Source organism: Propithecus coquereli, unplaced genomic scaffold (genome assembly GCF_000956105.1).
Source record: "Propithecus coquereli isolate 6110/MARCELLA unplaced genomic scaffold, Pcoq_1.0 Scaffold90, whole genome shotgun sequence".
Classification (NCBI taxonomy): Eukaryota; Metazoa; Chordata; class Mammalia; order Primates; family Indriidae; genus Propithecus; species Propithecus coquereli.
This window is the reverse complement of record NW_012155285.1, coordinates 847104-869551: the sequence shown is the minus strand read 5'-3', so window position 1 is coordinate 869551 and position 22448 is coordinate 847104. Positions and strand designations below refer to the sequence as shown.

At 37.7% G+C, this 22448-nt stretch overlaps 1 protein-coding gene across 1 annotated transcript in view; it reads right to left on the bottom strand.

The window, feature by feature from the left end:
* Positions 1-21660: 21660 nt before the first annotated feature.
* Positions 21661-22448, bottom strand: part of MUT (methylmalonyl CoA mutase) — a 38472-nt gene continuing 37684 nt past the window's right edge. Inside the window, exon 13 of the mRNA XM_012664674.1 lies at positions 21661-22209. Within this exon, the coding sequence (XP_012520128.1) occupies positions 22081-22209 (129 nt within the window). The 3' untranslated portion in view covers positions 21661-22080. The remainder of the gene's footprint in view (positions 22210-22448) is intronic.

The following is a 22448-nucleotide window of genomic DNA, read 5'->3' as shown; positions in this document are numbered from 1 at the left end:
TGAGAAGTGATACCTATGGAAAAACTAAACTAATATCATACTTAATGGTGAAAGACTGAATGCTTTTCCCCCAAGATAGGAACAAGAAGAAAATGTTCATTCTTGCCACTTTCATTCAACATTGTATTAGAGTGTCTAGTCTGGGTAATCAGCAAGATAATGAAATAAAAGTCAACCGGATTGGAAAAGAATGAGTAAAAGTATCTCCATTTTCAGATAACATGAAATTTCATATAGAAAATTCTAAGGAATTCACTAAAAATCTAATTTGAACTAATACATGCATTTGAAAAGTTTGTGAGGTACAAGAAAAAAAATCAATTGTATTTTGATACACTAGCAATGAACAATCTGAAAATGAAATTAAGAAAAGAGTTCATTTACAGTAGCATCAGAAAGAATAAACTACTTAGGGATAAATTTAATGGTAAGAAGGGCAAAACACACACACTAAAATTTCAAAAACATTGTTCAAAGAAAGAGAAAAAATCAGTGCTTACTCCGAGCAGCTGTGGTGAAGATGGGAGTGAGGCCACAGCAGAATGTCTAAGGATGATGATGCCGGAGACAATAGGGCCCAATGTCCTGGAAGCCCATGTTCAGTGACAATGGAGCAAGGAGCATCATCAGCAGGCTTTTCACAAGATGGAATTTTGGCTGTGACATGGCTCCAAATTTTGGTCCACTTTCCAAGTCCATTTCTTCAGTCCTCCGTTAAATTCAGAAACCTATGTGTCCTCCTCTCGATAAACTCCATTTAGTCAGAGTTGTTTTCTTCTGTTTTGTTTTGGCTTTTGTTACCTAGAATCCTGAGTGGCACAGGTATTGCTGCTCAGTTTTCTCCCTCTTCTAATGATTTTGCTTATTTCCGTTGTATTAGAAAAAGGAAAAACCCTTATAATTCTAAAAATATATTTGTTAGCAATTTCTAAGTACCCATTGCTTTCCCAAGGTTTAATTCATTCCCATAATAACCTAATAACTTAATTATAACTTCATAAGGTTTATATTATTAATCCTATTTTAACATGTGAGAAAGCTCAAGTTAAAAGAGGTTACATGATTGCTTAACAGGGAGTTGACTCCAAATGGAAATACAGATCTGCTGAGTATAAATTCTGTGCAATTTCTTCTATACTAAGCTGTCTCCTTGACTTTCTGTCCTCAAAACACAGAAAGCACATTAGCTTGCCTCTCCCTAAAGACAATGGCATTGAGGTCATTAAACACCTCCCAAAGTTTCCATATTCCCTTTGCTTTTGTTTTCGATTTGTTTGTTTCTGTGGTAAGAACACTTAATATATGCTTTGCAAATATTTTCCTTTTAAACCTGAGATCCACCCTCCTAACATATTTTGAAGTGGGTAATACCATATTAACTACAGATACGCTGTGTCATACAGCGTATCTCCAGAATTTATTCATCTAGCATAACTGAAACTTTATACCAACTGAACGACATCTCCCCATTTTCCCCACCCTCACCCCCTGACAACCACTATTGTATTCTCTGCTTCTATGAGTTTGACTATTTTAAATACCTCATATGATTGGAATCACGCAGTATTTGTCCTTCTGTGACTGGCTTATTTCACTTTACGTAATGTTCTCCAGGTTCATCCATGTTCTTGCAAATGGCAGGATTTTCTTCTTTTGTAAGATCGCATAATATTTCATTGTATGTATTTACCACATTTTCTTTATCCATTCATCTGTCAATGGACACTGTGTTGTTTCCATATCTTGGCTATTGAGAATAACACTGCAGTGAATGGGAAGGAAGATATTTCTTTGACATACTGGTTTTATTTCCTCTGGACATATTCTGAGAAGTAAGATGGCTGGGTCATACGCTAGTTATACCTTTAATTTTTTGAGGAACCTCCACTGTTTTCCATAGCTGCTGCACCATTTTACATTCCTACCAAAAGTATACAAAGGTTCCAGTTTCTTCACATCTTCACCGACACTTATCTTTTGTATTTTTTATAATAGACATCCTAATAGGTGTAAGTGATATCTTGTTATAATTTTGATTTACAGTCCCCTAAGCATTAATAATGTTGAGCGTCATTTTATAACATATACCTGTTGGCCATTTGTATGTCTTTGGAGAAAAGTCTGTTCAAGTCCTTGCTCATTTTTTATTTGGGTTATTTATATTTCTTGTATTAAATTATAGGAGTTCCTTACATATTTTGTAAATTAACTTCTTTTCAGATATATGATCTGCAATTATTTTTCTTTTGAATGGCTCGTGGTTATCACAGCTTTCCCAAATAACAAAGAATCCTGCCATGTCTTTCTGATGCTGACCTCTCCTGGCCATTTCTGATATTGCAGCTCGCAGTATTAGGCAGCGGTCAGCCTGTTCTCTTCATTGTTGGGGATGAGCTCATATGACCAGAGGTGCCTGAAAGGATAACACTGCTGGAACCCACTGCCAGTAACACTAAATACTCTTTATATCGCCCTTGCCATTATCCAAATCCAAGTTGGTAATAGGTGGGCACTCCTGAGAGCTCCCTCTCCCCCGAGTCCAAAGCAACAGAGATTTCTCTGTTGTGGACAGCTTTAGACACGGGGCGTTTTCCCAAACTGGGTTTCTATCATTGATTTGAATTTTCTTATTCTCATCCGTGTTGCCTGTTTTCACACCCTTTTCACACCTGTGTCCTCTGCCTAATTGAACAGCAAGCCTTGCTTTGATAATTATGAGTCTCCACACTAGATAATAAAACCACTAAATTTGGTAGCAATATCAAGAGAGAAGGAAGGCTGGGACCTTTAACATCTGAAATTCCATCTGTCACTCTGGGAAACTTTCAAGGTAGGAGCTCTGTCCTAATAACTGAAAGGAGACTCCAGAGGTCTCCAGCTGTGGTTAAAAATGGAGCCATCATTTCGGTCAGTTTCTATGGACAATCAGTACACTACTAAATAATTCCATGGGTCATAAAATTTTTGAAACTGCCAACAACCAGTCCAGTACATTGTCAGTCATTCAAGCAGGATTTTTCCTTCATGCTAGGAGTTAATTGCTGGTTAGGATAGAATTAGAAAGCAAACCTTTACAATGAAGATTATTCAACTGTTAATATGTATTTGATGCCATTTATATTATGGTCGCAGCTTGATAAACAATTTTAGATGGATTACTTGGGCGACACAAGTTTTTAATAATAGGCTTGAAATTCTCTCACAGCAATTTCCTTAAAAAGCATAGACATGAATTTGAGCATTTCTGAGAAAACTGTGGTGAATCTTTCTGAATTTAAATTATAACATAGGCCATTAAATTACACAAACTTGATACACCAACCTCAGGAATGAGAACGAGAAGGCAGAAGTCGAGAAGAACCAAGCCTTTACCACAATGAAGGGAGCGTGGGAGCCGTTTGTACAAGAAGCTGCGACGCTTTGCGTTATCAGTTTGCAGGGCCACTGTTGGAAGCAGCACACGCCATCATAGTTTTCATTGTCATTAAATCTTTTTACCTTGCCAATAGCACGTCTGCTTTCAATTTATGTCTTGTTTACTTCAGGCCCTGGGCCTGTAGCATCCTGCTGATAACATGGTCATATCATCTGAAAAAGCAATCTTTGTTTTCCTGGGGTGCAATTTCTTTATCTTTGCAAGGAGTCTATGAACATGAGTACCCATTTCTTGAAAGCATGCAATGAAAATGAATACAATTCTAATCAAACAAGGAATACTTAGAAACCTAAACTTGGTCTCGACACTGTGAGGGATGCAATAGAAGTATATATTAATTAGAATACTTTGGGGTATAAGGAACAGAATATGCAGCTAAAAGTGGTTTAACTGGTAAGAACAGTTGTTTTTTTTTTTCTCCCTAACAAAAGTTCTGGAGGCAAGGCAGCTCCAGGTTCTGTGTAGCTGCTCAACAATAGAACCAGAGACCCATGCTCCCTGCAGCTTTTCACTCTGCCGCACTTAGATTACTGGCTCTCAATTTTGGTTTTTCTCCTTGGGTTGACAAGACAGCCATCACTGGCCCGACACAACCACAGCAAGGCAGAAAACAGGGAATTTTATTTGCATGTCTTTTTTAAAAATCAAGGAGTAAAATAATATTTCCCAGAAACCACAGAGCTGGTTTCCATTCGGCATTCATTGACCAGAATTGCATCTACTTCCCAGGTCCTAGCTGCCAGAGATGTGAGAAAAAGAATATTAGGCACATTTAGCCTCTACAGAATGCCCAGGATTAAAGGAAGCACAAAGAAGTATGTAAAGTGCAGACAGCTGGTAGACCAGCAATCAACACATCTGCAACACAGTAGAAGGTATATTTTATTCTCAGGGGCTTTTGATTTACTATTACTAATAATATGCTGAATGGTGATTGACAGTTCATAAAGCAATTACTTCACGATCTTCACATGACCTTGAAAAGTAGATTAAATTACTCTTTCTATATTTCTTAACAAGAAATGTTAATCTTAGTCATGAAAAAGCTAGCAATATAGCACAAATTAGACCTTCTTCACCTTTTTGAGTCTAGTGACATACAAATTTAGAAATCATAGCCATCAATTAAAACTGGAATAGAGACATTCAAGACCAGATACTGAGTCAGAGAAACCAGGTGCTACATAGCAGGATGGCTACCGAAAATTAGCTAATGATCTAGAAAAAGAGGAAATTAGCAAACAAGGAACAATTAGCACAGAATGAGTGGCTAAATTCTAAGACAGGGCCCACGAATGCAGTATCAGCTGAGAAATTTAATACCACAATATTTATTGGGCACCTACCATGTGCAAAATTTCTAATGTCAATGTGAATTAGACTTAATCTCTATCTTCAGAGAGCAGGGTCTAATACAACGCCAATTAGTAAATGCTCTCTGTAGGAATATGAATCCCAATATTCCATGAGCACATAGGGAAAGATGGGGAAATACAGGCAGATTTTAGAGAGGAGGCAGCATCGTTGTTTAGCATTGAGGAAAGCACTGAGATCAGGAGAAAGTGTACTACACACAGAGTCAACACCTGTTAACAAAGAGAGAGTACCAGGAACTGTGTGTGTGCGGAAGAGTAGAGAAAGGAGCTCAATAGAACAGGTGGAATGTTGGAACGAGTAGGAACTGCTGGGTGAGAAAGGGTGGAGAATGGCATCTACTCATGAATTAATGAGCACACTCAAAGCCCCGACTTCAGCATTACACAAGATATCCATGTAACAAAAACATTTGTACCCCTCCTAATATTTTGAAATTAAAAAAGCAAAGAATGGCATATAAAGGGAAAGCGTGAGCAAAAGCGAGGAGGCAGGAAGGAGTCAGGAATGTGGCAAGGAATTCGAAAGGCACCGGGAATACCCGCCCATTAGAACTAAGGGCCGGTGGAGGAGCAGTGGGAACAAGGCCGGGTGGGTAGGAGGGGCCGGGTAATCGGGGCGTATGGGTAGATGAGAATTCACATGACACAGTAGTTCCAGGTAGAGGAATGCCGTGATGGAAGTGGTATCCAAGGAAGATTAGCTTGGCTGAAAGATGCAGCTAGTGCTGGAGAGGGCGAGACCAGGTGGGAAGCTACAGCAGTGGCCATCAGGACACAATGCCTAAGAGCAAAGAGGGTAGAAGGATGTGACTTTGGAAGGACGGGAGCCTGTGATAAATATTTCAGAAGGAAAAAAGGGCAGAACCCGACGACAGAATAGATACAGGGAATTAAAGAAAAGTGAAAAAAATTTCCAAATATTCTAGCCTGAAATACTAGAACCATGTTGTCACTAAGAGAAATGAATGGCCAGAGAAATAATTTGTCTGCACGGTAAAATAATGTCTGGTTTGAGATATACTGAATTTGCGGAACTGGTTGAATTCTAAGAAGATAGGTCCTCAGACTAATAGTCAGGAGTAAGCTGAGAACTACACTTTTGGGGTGTCAGGCATAAAGAAATCAGAGCTGGAATGCCTTCAACTGAAAAATAGGAAACATGACCCTGACCCAGCAGAGGAGTAGAAGATTGGGAACGCCAGTGGAGGTGCTGGTGGATGCTTTAGACCAAGATCCACTCACAGAAGTAAGAGTGAGATTACCAGTATGAATCCCAAACATGCAGTTAACTAAAAGCAAAAATGAGTCCGAGTTTGAAAGAATGAACACCCTGCTTGTCATTCTTGTTCCTGTCCTCCTTCCTGCGTTCCTTTTCCCCAGCCGCCTCCTCTAAAGGCCTTCTCGGGACTGTCTCATGTTTGTCTCCACACCCGCATCACAGCGTCGACTTTTATTACATCACCCTCTTTCATTTTCTTCACAGTAGCCGTCACCGTCTAAAACTACGTTGTTTAATTCATGGATATATGTCCACTGTCTGCTACGTTGGACTGTAAGAGTGCCTTACTCAACATTATTTTTTAGTGCTTATAACATTGTCTGGCATGTAACAGATGCTTATTAAACATGTACAGAAAGAAAGTCTATGGCCACACCACCCTGAACGCTCTCTCGTCTGATCTCAGAAGCTAAGCAAGGGACTGGCTGGGTTAGCACTTGCACGGGAGAACGAAAGAGAAAGCAGAGGGTGGGAGGGAGAGAGAAAGGAACGAAGGTAGGATGGTGGTAAAGAAGATTACATAGAATTCTTGTACATATGTTATATCCAATTGGTTACGCATCTGTTATGTATTAACACGTAACATATGCTAAATAAATATTTAATAAGTAATTGAATAAAGAAATGAAAAGTAAATTTTAAAAAATAGGTACATGACAACATTTTAGTAAATTCAGAAGATAACACATCAAGTAATAGCAACATTTTCTGAGGTTGCAATAGAAATATAAATGAATAAAAAACTGTTTCATTTTTACCTTAATCTCATAATCATTGTCACAAAACCTCTGTTCTCCTCAGCAAGAAAAGTTATAGTGCTATGTGTCCTCCATTTGATCTTCAAACCACTGTGAAGTTTTCAGTGGTTTTGAAAAGGGAATATTTTCCCAAATGTCACTGTTCTTTTCATCCTCTTGTGTGTGTCATCATAAATTAATAATATTTTTGAAATTAAGTGACCTGGACATCCAGCCAAGCCCTCTGGCTGAAGAGGGGGAAGGAATGCCATGGAACAAAACACACAAAAGAGTCAGACAAACAGGAGTAAGGCTTTTAAATATACTGTACTTGACTTTGAGGCCCCTGACAGCTGATGCTGGGGACTTGGACCCAGCTGGGCTGTGGTCAATCTGTCAGCTCACTTAGAAAGTGAGCCTCTCCCCTCGAGTTTACCCTCTGAAGGATGCCCGCTGACTTTACAGCTTTGGTCTCTCTTACAAAACATAAACTCTAGCACGAGCCCAAAATGTCACAAGTGAATCATCTTAGTGTTTTCTGAAGTTCTTGACCAAATATCAGGAACACTAGACCCCCTTCTTTTTGTCAGTTCCATCCTTTTAATGATTATTTCCAGAAAGCAGGAGTAAAAGTTGCAGAACTACAAAAGGCAGATATGAGACCAAACGGTGTTTCCAAAACAATCCCTTTTTGTTCCCAACTCAAGGTAATATTAAGAAATAATTATCTTTTATTTGCACTGGTTATCAAAGCCTCCATAGGTGAAGTTTTTCTTGTACGTCCAAGGTCTGGGCAGTACCTGTTTTAGGAACACTGAACACAGATAAAGCCATTTGAGGGAAAGCTCGAGGATATGACCTGGTCATAGCTCACTTGGGGTGAGGTCACCTCATTCATTCTTTTATAAAAAGATCACTGACCTCTAGCCCGGGCAAAAAGAGTGAGACTCTGTCTCAAAAAAAAAAAAAAAAGATCACTGACTATGCTGACATATTATTACAACTTTCTCTTTCAAATTTAGGACACCTAGAGGAAGACTCTTCTATCTGTTAATAGAAGAATGAATTTTAATGATGAAATTGATTCCAATCCGGGAACAATTTGAAATAAACATTCAGTTAGGTGCAAACATTGAAACAACCCGAATGTTCGCTGATAGAAGAATTGTTATGTAACTGTAGTTCTGATACGTGGTGGAGAATTAAAAAGAATGAGGTAGATCCATACACACTGACATAAGACATATAAATACTTTATAAAAGGCAATTCATAAAACCATACGTATAGAATTATCCCATTTATATAAAAACAATGGCAAAATATTTAAACTATATGTCAATGATACCCACATAACATTTTATGTGAATACACCTGGGGACTGGGATGAAAAAGGATTTTCACATTTGCTCCATACACTTCCATATGTTTTGTATCCCACAAAGTGTGTAATCATCTGTCGCCTGTACAACTTGACAGAAAGGTTCTGTGTCTGTATATAAGGGGTGGGATGGCAGGGCTAGCCCAGAAGGTACCTGCCCAGGAGTCTGGCTTGTCAGAACTCAGGCAAGCCTGAACTTGAGGAGGGGAGAGGATGGAAGGGAAGTAAGTCCGACCTACTTAGGCTGTACAGAAGATACCGAGGTGAGTTCCAGCCCCAGTGAGTGCAGAAACTACTGACTCTTGGTCCTGGTAGCACTGCTGGCTTACATTCAGGAAGTTACTTCACCTTCTCAGTGTCAGTTTTCCCACCCATTAGACGGGGAGAGGAGAGAAGATCACATACTGTAGTAAAGTTGAATTCATGGGGGCTGTGCTGGTCCCATTTAAACTCCTTGGCTGCATCCAACTTAGTAGTACCCAATCTGCACCACCCTGAATAAACCACTGGCACTACCTATTGTCCGAGTATATAATCTTCCAAGTATTCCGGCCCCACTTCACTGTGTTTCAGTCAGTTCCTGTGTCTTCTGAACTATCCCCCGTTCCCCTGTCTCCTGATGGACTACTCCCAATTGCATTTAGACAATTGAATCAGTGAACAAATGGTTGGTTCTTTTTTGCTTCTAAACAGAAAATAATTTTTAGTTTGGGATAAGAGGCTTTTGGTCCAAGGCCCATCTGGAGCAGGTAACAGAGAGGGCAGCAGCTGGGAACAGTCCTTATATACTAGAGGCCAGTGGGAGGCAAATCTCAATTGAGCAGAAACAGCAAAAATGGCTAAGAGGCAAGTGTCTCTGGCTGCTGCTGAAATAGCCTGGCTGGGGCCGTGGATGCTTCTGCAGGGACAGGGTAGGGGGAGCATGGAGAATGAAGCAGTCGTCTGTGGAAATGGAATGGACTTTGGTGATGTCCCTGGTGTCAACACAACTATTGATTCCACCATTTGACTGAAGAGCCATTTAAGTGCTCTGGGCCTCATTTCTCGTCTGTGATAGGGAATCATGACACATTTTTCTTAGGGTCGTTGTGATAGTTAAATGTAAAGTGGCCAGCACAGTCTGGGCAGATGCCATGTGTCCTCCCTCTGTTTCAATTCTTTCTCTTTCTCCTTCATGCCTTTTTTTTGGACCGAGGACTTCATCTTTATAGGATATCACAGTCTTTTATTCAGCATTCTTCTCCCTGCAGATGAGACATTCATTGTTAGTGGAAATTTATTCTCTTATTACAGAACAATTTTGGTGCCCAGATCATTTGACATGAACACCAATTAATCATGATGGCTTTTGGCCAGTACACCATGTTCTTAATGCTCCAAGTACTTTTGGTCAGAGCATGGACTGGGAGAGCCACATTCCATGGTTTCATGTAGGTATCTTAGAGGACAATAATGAGTGGATCAGGAGAGTCCTCGGCTTCCATTTTGTTCGGTATTTTGTTCTTGGTATTTCTTAATTCCTCCTATTCAGATCAGTGGCTTATCATGACCTGGCTCTCACATTCTTAATAACCACGTAAATCAACATATGTCAAAATCTAGGGTCTATCCAGAATTTAGCCTAAAATGTATTTATAAAATCCTAACTCTTCTTTATCCTTCTGGGTTTTTTTCTTAAATCTGTACCTCTAAGGAACTCTGAATTGGCTCTAGGAAGATCATTACGAAAGTAGTGCAACTAAAAGAGTAGAGAGGCACTGAAAAATGACAAGAAATTTCGTGGAAAGTAGACAAAGATTTTTCTTTACAATAATGTAAAATGAGGCTGGGAGTTACCCACACCCTCAGTATTTTTTACATAAAATTAGCTTGACCTGCTTTTACAAAGGAGCTTCTGGTCTTGAACAGTTGGAATGTCCTCAGCTGAATAGACTCTCAAACAATAACTTCTTTATTCCCACTTAAAATTCTTCTGAAATATATTACATTCAATGGAACTTTCATAAGAGAGGTCAAACACAGAAACAATAAAGAAAGGGGTGGTGGTATTCACTGACATTGTCTAACCTTCAAGTAAATAGAGCAAATCCAGATTTATAGTCATGTGAACTATGCTATGTACATAGTATTTTCTAAAGGATTTCAGGGCCAGTCCTCCAAGTGTCATTTAGCATCTCCTGCAACAATAATAGCTTATCGTATAGAAAAGTGAAAATTGTTGCTGTGATGTGCACAGTTGATGGAAAATAGACACGGCCTCCTTCTCAGTAGCTAATAAAAGGCCATCTGGAAACACCCTTCAACACTAATGTTACATTTTATTTTTTAATGCACCAGAGACTGCATGGAAAATTAGGTTTTGTGAAAGCTAGCAAAGTGGCATGTCTGTTGCCTTTCCTTGGGACTTAGTCATTTATATTTATGACATTGTTTCTGAACTGACAAGGTGACTCAAATCAAATCCATTTGCAGGACTTACTTTGAATGTGCTGCTGCGGATTTCTGTATATCACAAATACTCACCCTGGAAACTGACTAAATATCATACCGTAGGTACTAGTGTCCTGTGATATCTTTAGCGGTCAATGTAAAATACAAAATCTGATTTTATTTTCCTTCCATTCTTAACTGAGTGAAAAACTTTGTCCATTGTGTTATTGGATAACTTATGCATTTGTTTCTCTCTCTCTCATGTTTGTAAAAGCAACATTTTTCCAGTTAACTCTGTCTGAGATACACATTCATATAAAGAGCAATTAAGGAGCATATTAAAGTATTAAGAAAACTGTGTCTCAGCAGGAAAAATAGATAACTTGCTGGTAAGAGGCTGAACCAGACTGGACCCCAAGTCATTCCAATGCATAAGTCCCTGTTCTTTCTATAACACAATACGATTCACTAAGATTGAGCTGAGATGTTAAGTCCTGGGTGTAAAATTATGAAAGCCTAAAGAGGAAGCTTGATCAATGGGACAGAAAACAGGAAGGGGAAATTTATTTTTAAATTGTAATCAGAATCGTAGAAGGCATTATACCTATCAGTACCCATGATTAGTTTATTTCCATATCACCTGCATACACACACACACACACACACACACATGCACACATGCAGATACACACAAATATACACATACATACCTGTTTTTAGAAACTCAAATTATTTAATAGGAATAAAGAACTTGACAGGGGAAATGTGTCTTTATGGAGTAGGTGTGTATGCGGCATTTCTAAGCACACTGTTTTCTTTCCACACTTGGTTCCCTTAGAGGGCAGAGTTCCTACTGATGTTATCCTCAGAAAACGTCCTATCATATGTATTTAGGTTACTAAGTATGAAATATCTGATTTCCTTAAGTACTAAGTTTGACAGTTGATATCTCTGACATTTCACTTTGACATTTCTTGTTTTAGTTTTATTGTGAAGGTACATTCTCAGTCTTTCAAATGTACTTTTTTTGGCCTCTGATTATCTTTCAATTTTTTTTTAGAGCAATTTTTGTGAAACCATGGATAAGTCAAGAATTCGTGTTATTTTTGAATATGAGTTCCATCGTGAAACTAATGCAGTGCAGACAGCTTGAAATATCAATGAAGCATCTGGGAAGGATGTGGCTAATGAACGCACCAGCACGTTGATGGTTTGAGAAGTTCCGTTCTGGTGATTTTAATCTTGAAAATGAGCCACGTGGGCAACCTGAGACCAAGGTGTATAATGATGAGCTGAAAGCTGCAGTGGAAGCAAATCCATCTCAACCTACGCATGAATTAGCAGCAAGATTTGACATTACTGTTCCAACAATATTGGACCATTTGAAACAAATCAGCGAGGTAAAGAAGCTGATAGATGAGTTCCACATGGATTAAACAAGTGTCAGCAGAGAAGTTATCTGGAAGCTTGCCTTTCTTTGCTGTCATGAAATAAAGGTGAACCATTTCTACACTGTATTGTTATGCATGGTGAAAAATGGATTCTTTTTGACAATCGCAAGCTTTTGCACAATGGTTGGATAAAGTTCAAAAACACAGTCCAAAACCGAATATTCATCAAAAAAAGCTAATGTATCTATTTTGTGATCCAGCGCTGATATTATCCACTAGAGCTTCACGAAACCAGGTCAGTAGATGACAGCAGGTGTCTACTGCAACCGACTGACTGCCACTTCTTCTGAGCTTTGGAGCACTTCTTTTCATATCCTTACCTCGTTTATAATCTCTCCTAGATCAAAATGTATGCATGTAAAGTGATCTAATATGGATTCCTGTTAACACCCCTCTCAGAGTTACTTAGTTTATTCTCAGTTCTAACTAGAATTAAAGATGTGGTCTATTGTGAAAGGAATTTTCAGCACAACTTAGCATGTAGGAAACTATATTTTGGGGCAGCATTTCTGAAATGATACTAGGTAATTTTTTTTCTCTTGGTCTACAAATTTATTGTCCCCCTGAATAGCAAGTTTGATGAGGGTCAGAAATTTTGAAGGAGTAAAGCTCCTATTTTCTATCATGTAAAGCATGGCGATTCCAATTAGCTACATGCTCAGAAAAATAGTGGAGGAAAGGCATTTCATACAACTGTTTTCACTCCACTCAAGAGTGGTTCATACCCACAGATTGGCTAATAATTGGATGTTTAAAGAACCCTTAGCTGAGTTCTTAGCAGATGGAAGTCTAGAATTATCTTAAGTGTCTTCTATAGAAATGGCTGACATTTTAGAGGACAGAAAAGACACTTTGATTCTTGGGAGAAAAGAAAATCCATTTCTGTTTCTGGATTCTTCACTTAATGATCAAAATAAATCTTCTAGTCAAGGAGGCTAGTATTTTGGGAAAAATGGCTTTCTGTTTGGATAAGTCAAATAGAAAGTAATTAAATTTTCTCATCGAAAAGGGCAGTAAGCACAGGTTATCTCAATTATTAGGCCTATTGCAGACACTATCCCTCTGCACCATTTTATGCGAACGATGCTGCCCATGAAATGTATATAAGGCACATGTGTTAGTCTGTTTGGCATTGCTATAAAGGAAATACCTGAGGCTGGGTAATTTATAAAGAAAAGAGATTTCTAAAAAAAGATGTTTATTTGGCTCACAGTTCTGGAGACTGTACAAGAAGCGTGACACCAGCATCTGCTTCTGGTGAGGGCTTCAGGGAGTTTCCAATCAAGAAGGAAGTTGAAGGGGAGCAGGCTTGTCCCATGGCAAGAGAAGGAGCAAGAGAGGGAGGAGGAGGTGCCAGGCTCTTTTGAACAAGCAGATCTATGATGAACTAATAAAGTAAAAACCCACTGGTCATCATGGGGAGGGCACCAAGCCATCTATGAGGGATCTGCCCCCATGACCCAAACACCTCCCACCAGGTCCCATCTCCAACACTGGGGATCTAATTTCAACATGAGATCTGGAGGAGTCAAACATCCAAACTATATCAGCACATATCAAAAAGTTTTTCTCCCCTAAATGAAGAAATGGTTTGCCAGTGATCTAGTTATCAGATTCCCTTGTGATCAATAACACATTTAGTACAATGAGTGTACTAAATGAGTGTGGGGTTTATAAAATGGACTGAAACTAAGAAGTCTATTCTGAGATAGTCTACATTTTTAGCAAGCAGTCATAAAGGATTCCTAAGCAGGTCGACCATATGCCGTAACTTGGGAAATATCTTCCTGATTACAGAGGACTTGGCCAATCCTAGGCAAAAAGAAAATGCAGCTTGAAATCAGTGAGTTACAAGTTGGAAATTCATTTCCAAAAAGATTTAAAAGCAAAAAGTTAGTAAATGATAAAATCCATATTCTATATTTTCACCCTTATCTCTTTCCATGAATTTCATATTCTGTCCCTGTCATTGTTTAGGCTTCAAATGCTGTCTCTTCTTTGAAGCTTTCGTTTCTCCCACAGGAAAACATTAGCAACTTCTTTTGTGTTCTCACAGTACTATGTGGAGACATCCTTTATGACATGTACTCGCAGTCTTTTTATAAGTTCATCTTCTGCAAACTGGCTACCAGCTCCTCAAGGAAAAGAACTATGTGGTATGCATTTTTCTTTTATTTCCAAGGTCTAGAAGTGAAGCTGTCATAAAGTATAATCATCATCATTTGTATAGAAAATATTTATTGTGCTTTTACTATATGATGTACTGTTCAAAGAAGCTATATGCATTATCTCATTTAATCCTTACAATAAACATTTGAGTTGGGCCCTATTTTTATCCCTCTTTTAAGATGGAAAATTGCAGCAAAATGTATGCAGGGCTATGACAGCGCGTGACAGCAAAGTTAATTGCTCTCGCTGGAGTCAGTGCACAACCCATGCACAATTAATAACGGCCCTCTCAGTCAATGTTTGTGGAATTAAATTAAAATGTTCAACCTTAATATTTGCAATTTTAAAGAATATTGTTAGAGGCATTGATGTCCTAAACCAGACAGAACATGTTAGAGGCAGAGAGGACCCTCTGCCTAGTGTCCTTCAACTCTCAGTGTCTAGATAAACCATTTATTCTGTCTGACAGAAAATTGTCACGAATATTGCTCTGATAACCATACGGTCTGATGAGTGACAAAACTAAAGAAGACGATAGAACAGAATATTTGACGTCGAGTAAAGATGGTTCAGAAAACCTGAGAATATCATGACCGTTGCTTTACTTTTCTACCCCTTAAGCAAGTCCTAGGCTGAGTTTTCCATTCGTAGAAAAAATTCAACAGCAGAAATGTCTCTTCGCTATAGAGATATGTAACGTTTATTGGGTATGTGTAGCTCTGCAAAAATCACAAAAAAATCTTTACGTATTTATTTTCCAAAAGTAATGTCATTAAAATTTTACAAATAATAATCAATCAATAAAAGTATATATTATTGTGAATTCATAGCATTTATCTGAATTAATATTTTGCCTGTGATCTCAGAACCAAAATGGTACTGAAATAATCCTGAAATAAGTGATTAAATTCTTCATTTCCCTTTTTTTAAGAACTTCAGGGGAATGCGTATTGTGTTTTCTACATGTAAATACCCTAAATATCATGTCTTGATCTCATGGTAAGTAGTAAGAAGAGGTCAGTATAACAGCAAGAGGCTTGAATGCAAAGGGAGGAAACAGGTCAGGAGGAATTAGTCATGTAAAATGAGTAAATGTGAGTTAGGGACGGATTTACAGAATATAATTCAATATTAATCTCATATTATTCTAGTTTCACTGCTAATGAACTAATCAATTTAGCACAATATGCAACACAGTTCATAAACAATTATCAACATTTAGTTTTATTGACCACAGATCACGATCATAAAGGATGACATTAGGAACATCTAAGTAAACTATCAAACAGATGTGCTTTTTCCGAGAGTGTTTATAGCACCTCTGGGCTTCTAGGATGGGCATCATTTCAAATATAATGCCAAGGAAATAGAATAATCCTGAACTTAGGGAGACACCTACAGGTGCAGTAGAAAAAATAAAATAAAAGGAAGATCTGAGAACAGAAAACACAAATATTGTGTTTAGTTAGGAAAACCAGAATGGCTTTTCTTTGAAAATATTTTTGAGTGATGAGAGCATTTTTGGTAATGATAAGCACAACATAGACAAGAATACCTTAACAAATATATACATTTTTTTCAATTTTATCTCTCAACTTTAGGCTACTTCTAAAATGAAACTTTGTCTAATGACCTAAAGGATGGCCCCTAGTTCTTTGTAAGTGAGGCAGGATTTACCTATTGGTAGAAATAACATTAGCTGTTATCATTATCATCATCATCATCATTTTTATTGAGTGTCTACCAAGCAGCAAGTACATGTAGATATTAATCACTTTGATGAGACTTTTTTCTCAGTTGAAATAAAAATATCCCTAGTAGAACAAATGTATTTCACATTAATAGATATTTCCACGTTAACATAGATGGTTTTATTATACCCCCTTTTTTTAAAGCATAGGTTTTTGAGTAGTATGAAGTAGATGGGAACTTAAGGATACCACTGGAGGGTGGCAGTGACATACAGCATAATTTTGTTAAGGGTAGATAAGTCCAGAACTGTTTAAAAGCCCCTCTCGGCCGGGCTCGATGGCTCATGTCTGTAACCCTAGCACTCTGGGAGGCCGAGGCAGGTGGACTGCTTGAGCTCAGGAGTTCGAAACTAGCCTGAGCAAGAGACCCTGTCTCTACTAAAAATAGAAAAATTAGCCAGGCATGATGGCACATGCCTGTAGTCCCAAGTACTCGGGAGGCTGAGGCGGGAAGATCGCTTTGGCCCAGGAGTCTGAGGTTGCTGCGAGCTAGGCTGATGCCACTGCATTCTACCTGGGGTGACAGAGGGAGACTTTGTCTCAGAAAAAAAGAAAAACCCCTCTCCTCACCACCACCCCCCGTTATATGAATTCCCACTCCCTGAGATGGTAATCAAAGGAGGGAGTAATCATCCTGTTTTCTTTTGTTTTTGTTACTTTAATTTATTAATATTAATATATCTCCCACTTCCACATAGATTTCACTCAGAAAGGTTGCCTCTCCAAAGCCCTCCTGCCTTCCTTATAATATTTGTGTAATAAATTCCCATTAAGTGGCAGGAAATGAATTTTGATGTCTTCAGTGCCCCCTAAAGACATCATCCTGGTGTGCTACTGAAGCCAGAAAAGCTTAGAAAGCTCTAGTATTGGCAAAAATTTCACTAGGGAAAAAAATCCCGTAATTTTACCTTTTCCTGATTTTGACATTATACCAGTGTACTCGGTCATGAAATCACTGCACATCAAAAGAGGTCCATGGGAGAACAACTGAAATAGGTGAGGGGACATAGCCTATTCCATACAGCAAATACCTAAGGATCAAAAGACTTCTTTAAAAGATAAAATGCAGTTTCTGTCAAGCCAATCTTCCAAAATAAGATCATATCTTCTCCATCACTGCCATCTCTGAGTAGCACCTAAGCAGATAAGCTTAGATACTTAGAATTTCTCTATTAAATCACTATAATGGCCTTTTAATTCTTATCTCCAGTGTTGACCCCATTAAAAGGCATCTTCCATCTGCTGTGCTAAAATGATCTTATCAGATTATTTCCCTGGTTAAAATCCTTAAATGGCTCTCTGTAACCTTCAGGATAACAATCCAAATCCCTTTACAGGATAAGCCTCTAAATGATCTGGTCTCTGCCTACCTTCTTGGTTTCATGCCTTGCCATCCATTCATTTTTTTAAAAATAATAGCAGGAATAATAATACAGTAACAACGATAATAATAACTAATACCTATAAAGACTGTGTCATATTGCAGGCATCGTCCTAAATACATTTTTTATTGTAGCAAAATATATATAACATAAAATTGACCATATTAGCCATATTTAGGTACAGAGTTCTGTGGATTCAAGTACATTCACACTGGTCATGCAACTATCTCCACCATCCATGTCCAGGACGTTTTCATCCTCCCCAACTGAAACTCTGAACCCGTTAAACACTAACTCCCCATATCTCCCTCTCCCCAGGCCCTGGCAACCACAATTCTACTTTCTGTCTCTATGAATTTGACTGCTTTAGGAACTTTATATAAGTGGAATCATACAGTATTTGTCTTTTTGTGACTAGCTTATTTCATTAAGCATAATGTCTTCAATGACACGTGTCTGTATTGTAACATGTGTCAAAATATCCTTCCTTTTTTAAGGTCAAATAATGTTCCATTGTAAGAATATATCATATTTTGTTTATCCATTCATCTGTCAATGGACACTGGGTTGCTTCTGCTTTTTGGTTATTACGAGTAATGCTGCTATCAACATTTGTGTCTTAGTCTGCTCAGGGTGCTATAACTAAATACCAAGACCGGGTGGCTTAAACAACGGGCATTTATTTCTCACGGTTCTGGAGACAGTGAAGTGGAAGATCAAGAAGCCAGCCAATTCAGCTCTCCGTGACGGAGCTCTTAAAGATGGCTGCCTCCTTACTGTATCCTCACATGACCAGGAGAGAGAGGAAGAGCAAGGTCTCCTGTTTCTTCTTGTAAGGGCGTTAATTCCCTCATAAGGATCCTACCCTTATGACCTAATCCAAACCTAATTACCTCCGAAAAGCCCCACCTCCAAACGCCATCATATTGGGGGTTAGGGCTTCACAATATGAATTTGGGGGAATCACAAACATTCAGTTCATAACAATTGGTGTACAAATATCTGTTCAATTCCCTGCCTTCACTTCTTTTGGGAATATGCCCAGATGTGGAATTTCTGGATCATATAGTAATTCTATGTTTTTTTTGAAGAATCATCATATCATTTTCCACCGTAGCTGCACCATTGTACACTCCTACCAGCAATGAACAAAGTTCCAATGTCTCCACATCCTCTCCAACACTGTTCAATCTAGGTTTTTTGTTTGTTTTTTTTTTATAATAGCCATCCTAATAGGTATGAAGTGGTATTTCATTGTGGTTTCAACTTGCATTTTCCTAATGACTAGTGATTTGATCATTTTTTTATGTGCTTATTAGTCATCTGTGTAACTTATTTGGAAAAATGTCTATTTAAATTTTTGCCCATTTTTTTAAATCAGGTTGTTTTTGTTGCTGTTGAATTATAAGTTCTTGGTCATTGAGAATTACTCTTCAGAGTAAAGAAGTGGTGCCTGCTCTGTCTAACGATAGTTGTGACCGTCCTGGAAAAACCTTATTTATTTACTAATTTCAGTTGATGTAGGTTTATTAATGGCATAGCAGATCTGAGAATAATGGTATTTTAAGAAGACTGCCTTTGAGAAAGCACATCCCCGGATAACTTTGATGCAAAAGTTTGAATCAATACAAAAGTGATTCTTCAAATTCTTTTTATCAAGGATTGTATAACGTACTCTAAATTTTGGACCTTTCCACTGAATGATGGATAGCAAATATGGGTTGATATGACTCTTCAACGTGCCTCTCTTCAGATATGAATATGAAAATGCTGAGCCTTGAGCCAGCAGACAAGGCTCCAGACATGCTATAAATAGTACACACTTTTGTTAAATCTTCCTTTCTCTGCCTCAGTTGCCTATCCATAGTGAGGGCATATGATAACTTTGTAATGCGTCAATTTAACTAGACTGAACTACAGTCTCCACAATTCTCTTTCTGCTGTATTTCCAGTTAGGGTGGGACACAAGGAATGGGATATTCCCTCATGAGAGTTGGAGGATGGAAAGAAGAGGACAGTCATTCTGTAGCGCACAAACACACCTTCTCCCAGTTAATCATTCAAACACTAATCTCTAGATAGCTGGGAAGGGATATAAACAAAGTCCCTAATCAGTTGACTTTAATCAAAAGGGAGATTATCTTGAGTGAGACATCTGACTTAATCAGTTAAAAGCCGTTTAAAAGAGGGCATGAAACTTTCCTGAGCCCAGAGACTCCAAACTGCAATTAAATCAACAACTGTTCTTCCTTCACCCCGTTACCTTCCTTCCTTACTGACTCTCTGAAGAAAATAAGTTTCAGTTTATGCCTGTGGGGTTCCAGCCTGCTCATGATCTTCCCTTTGTTTGCCCTGTGGATTTTAGGAGGCTTAGCCAGCCTCCATAATTGTGTAAGCCAATTCCTCATAATAAATCACACATAAGCACACACACACACACATACACACACACACACACACATACACATACTTATCCTACTGATTCTTCTCTAACTGAACCCTGATGGAAGCAAAAGTTTAAGCTAGGTAATGCCTGAGTTACTTATTTCTTCAGTTCACGTGTATGTATGTGGAGTGTTTCGCACAGATGAAGTCATTCATTCCTCATTAGTCTTTAAATACTTTAAGCAAACAAAGATATCTAGATTACACTGAATATGAATGCAAAATCTTGCCCTCACTGGCATCATTATTATAAATCTAATCTTACCAAAGATGAAAGAGCTGTAACTAAGATGTGGGCACTATTAGATTGATGAGGGTGCCCACTTGTGAACAACACACACCTTCGTAAGTTAAATTGCTTGTGTAGTATATGTATACATATTTTGGTAGCTAAATGTACCTTTATTTATTTATTTATTCCAGAGTATTACAGGGGTACAGTATATTTTGACTGTGCTTTATAATTGTCACTGGAATCTTCTATTTGAATCAAACGTTTTCGTCAGAAAGAAATTAGGGAAGTAATTTTATAATACTATTTGGTGAATATGGGACAGTTTGTCTGACATATATTCACTTTCTTTGTATACTTGGTCATTGTCCTGATCATTTCCAAAAGTCTGCTCATGGATGGTCATAGAAGTTTTCATCCAAAAATTAGGATAGTAATAAAAGTTTGATATAAGGTAAAATTTCGTTTGGAATCTTTTGGCATATAAATAACACTAAAGTATTTAAGTTTTGATATTTGCTGGATTTAATAACAGTGAGAAAATTTAATCTTCGAGTCAAGCCAAATTTAATTCCTATGGACCCATGCCACTGTATATTTCAGGAAATAGGTTTTTAAGCAGTAAGGTTACTGGAGCCAGTACTTCTGCATTCAGGTAAGAAATACATAATGGATGCGAAATTTGGTAGCAGGAGGCTCCCATTCTTTTTCACAAAATGGCCTACTCAAAAGACACTGAATGTCAAGAATTGTAAATTTCTTGAGGAGTTTATTTCACCTGTCACCCAAGGCATAACTGAACACATCATAAAAACCAAATACTTATTAAATTAATATGCATCTCCTTATAAGAAAAAGTCAATAAAATGGCATAGTGAATATATCACTGGACTTAGATTGCTCATCTGTAAAATGGGAACACTAATGATGACTTAGTACTATTCTAATAATCATGTTCTAAATTTAAGTAAGTTGTATTACAATGTACCTTATAAATTCTATAGCAATATATAAAGCTTATAATACCTTCCAAAACAGTGTTCTCTGATCTAATAAACTACAACAGAATTCATTACAAAACAATCACTGTTATTTATTTTATATTTATGTAATGGATCACGTTAACAATAACGGACAACTTTCCTTCTTTAATGAGCAAATTGTTCAACAAGCAAAGTACAGGTGTTCTTTGTGCAATTTTAATTTTGCAACTTATCTTTAATGAGCTAATATATGCAAGGTAGCATCTTTCTGGATCTGGAAAGTTCAGTTCTTTCTATATCATACGCCACAACCACCACTGACATCATCATTCTGGAGAAAGCGTAATAGCAACCTAAGCACTCTGATTTAAGGGAATGTTCATAAACATCCACTCTCATGGGTCTTGAGCCAAGCTTCACAATAACAAGGTCACATGGTCATGCTTGGGAAGAAAGTATTAATAAAATTAGACTTGAAGAAATATGCTGCCAATTCCCCTCTATTCCAACCTGCTGCGTTATTTAATATTCTTTTACCAAGGTGATTCTGGTAGAGTTTGGCTAAGGACCACAGCCACAATCTATTTCCCCACATAAATATTCTCTACTATTTTTTCAAGATAGGTGTTTTATTTTATTAATATATGGATTTTATTTTCTGGTGTTCAAGTCAATGTAATGCTAAACTGAAGAATGGGACTAGTCATATCTTTTTAGGTAAAGTTTAATACTTAAAATAAAAAGTAAATAGATTTATAAGAAATATTTCTAATAAATATAACACCATGGTCTTCAAAAATAATATCTTTGTCTAGAGATTCTGATAAAGTATTGCTACAGAGGGTTTTTAGGAATTATTTTTATTTTTAAAGTGAAACTGTACATGCTTATAATTAAGGTATTTTAATGTAAACCTTTCCAGGGAAGTACATATCAGGTGTTGAAATTAAATTGCAGACATAGCTTTACTCTCTTCCTTGATCATAACTAAAAGAATATTTTAGAAAAAAGCTAAAGCAAAAACAGGATGTTATACAGATTGCTGCTTCTTTTCCAAACACTTCTCAATATCGTCAAGCACTTGAACGGCAGCCATTGGAATTCGAGTCCCAGGACCAAATACATTGGAAACCCCAACTTCATACAGAAATTCATAATCCTGTTGAAAGAATTTTTTTAATTAGTAAAAGAGACATTATTTCCAACTTCAAGTAAGTAAAACAAAATAACAATGAACCCTGTTCCTTTCTTCTTTGTTCCCTGAAACCTTTTCAACTGGTATACTGTTGGTATCTGCAGCTAAAAAATTCTTTCTTTATTGGGAGGGACTGCTATTAATAGCAAATAGCACACTCTGCTATCCCAAGTTATTAAAAGAACCAAACATACTCTGTCCAT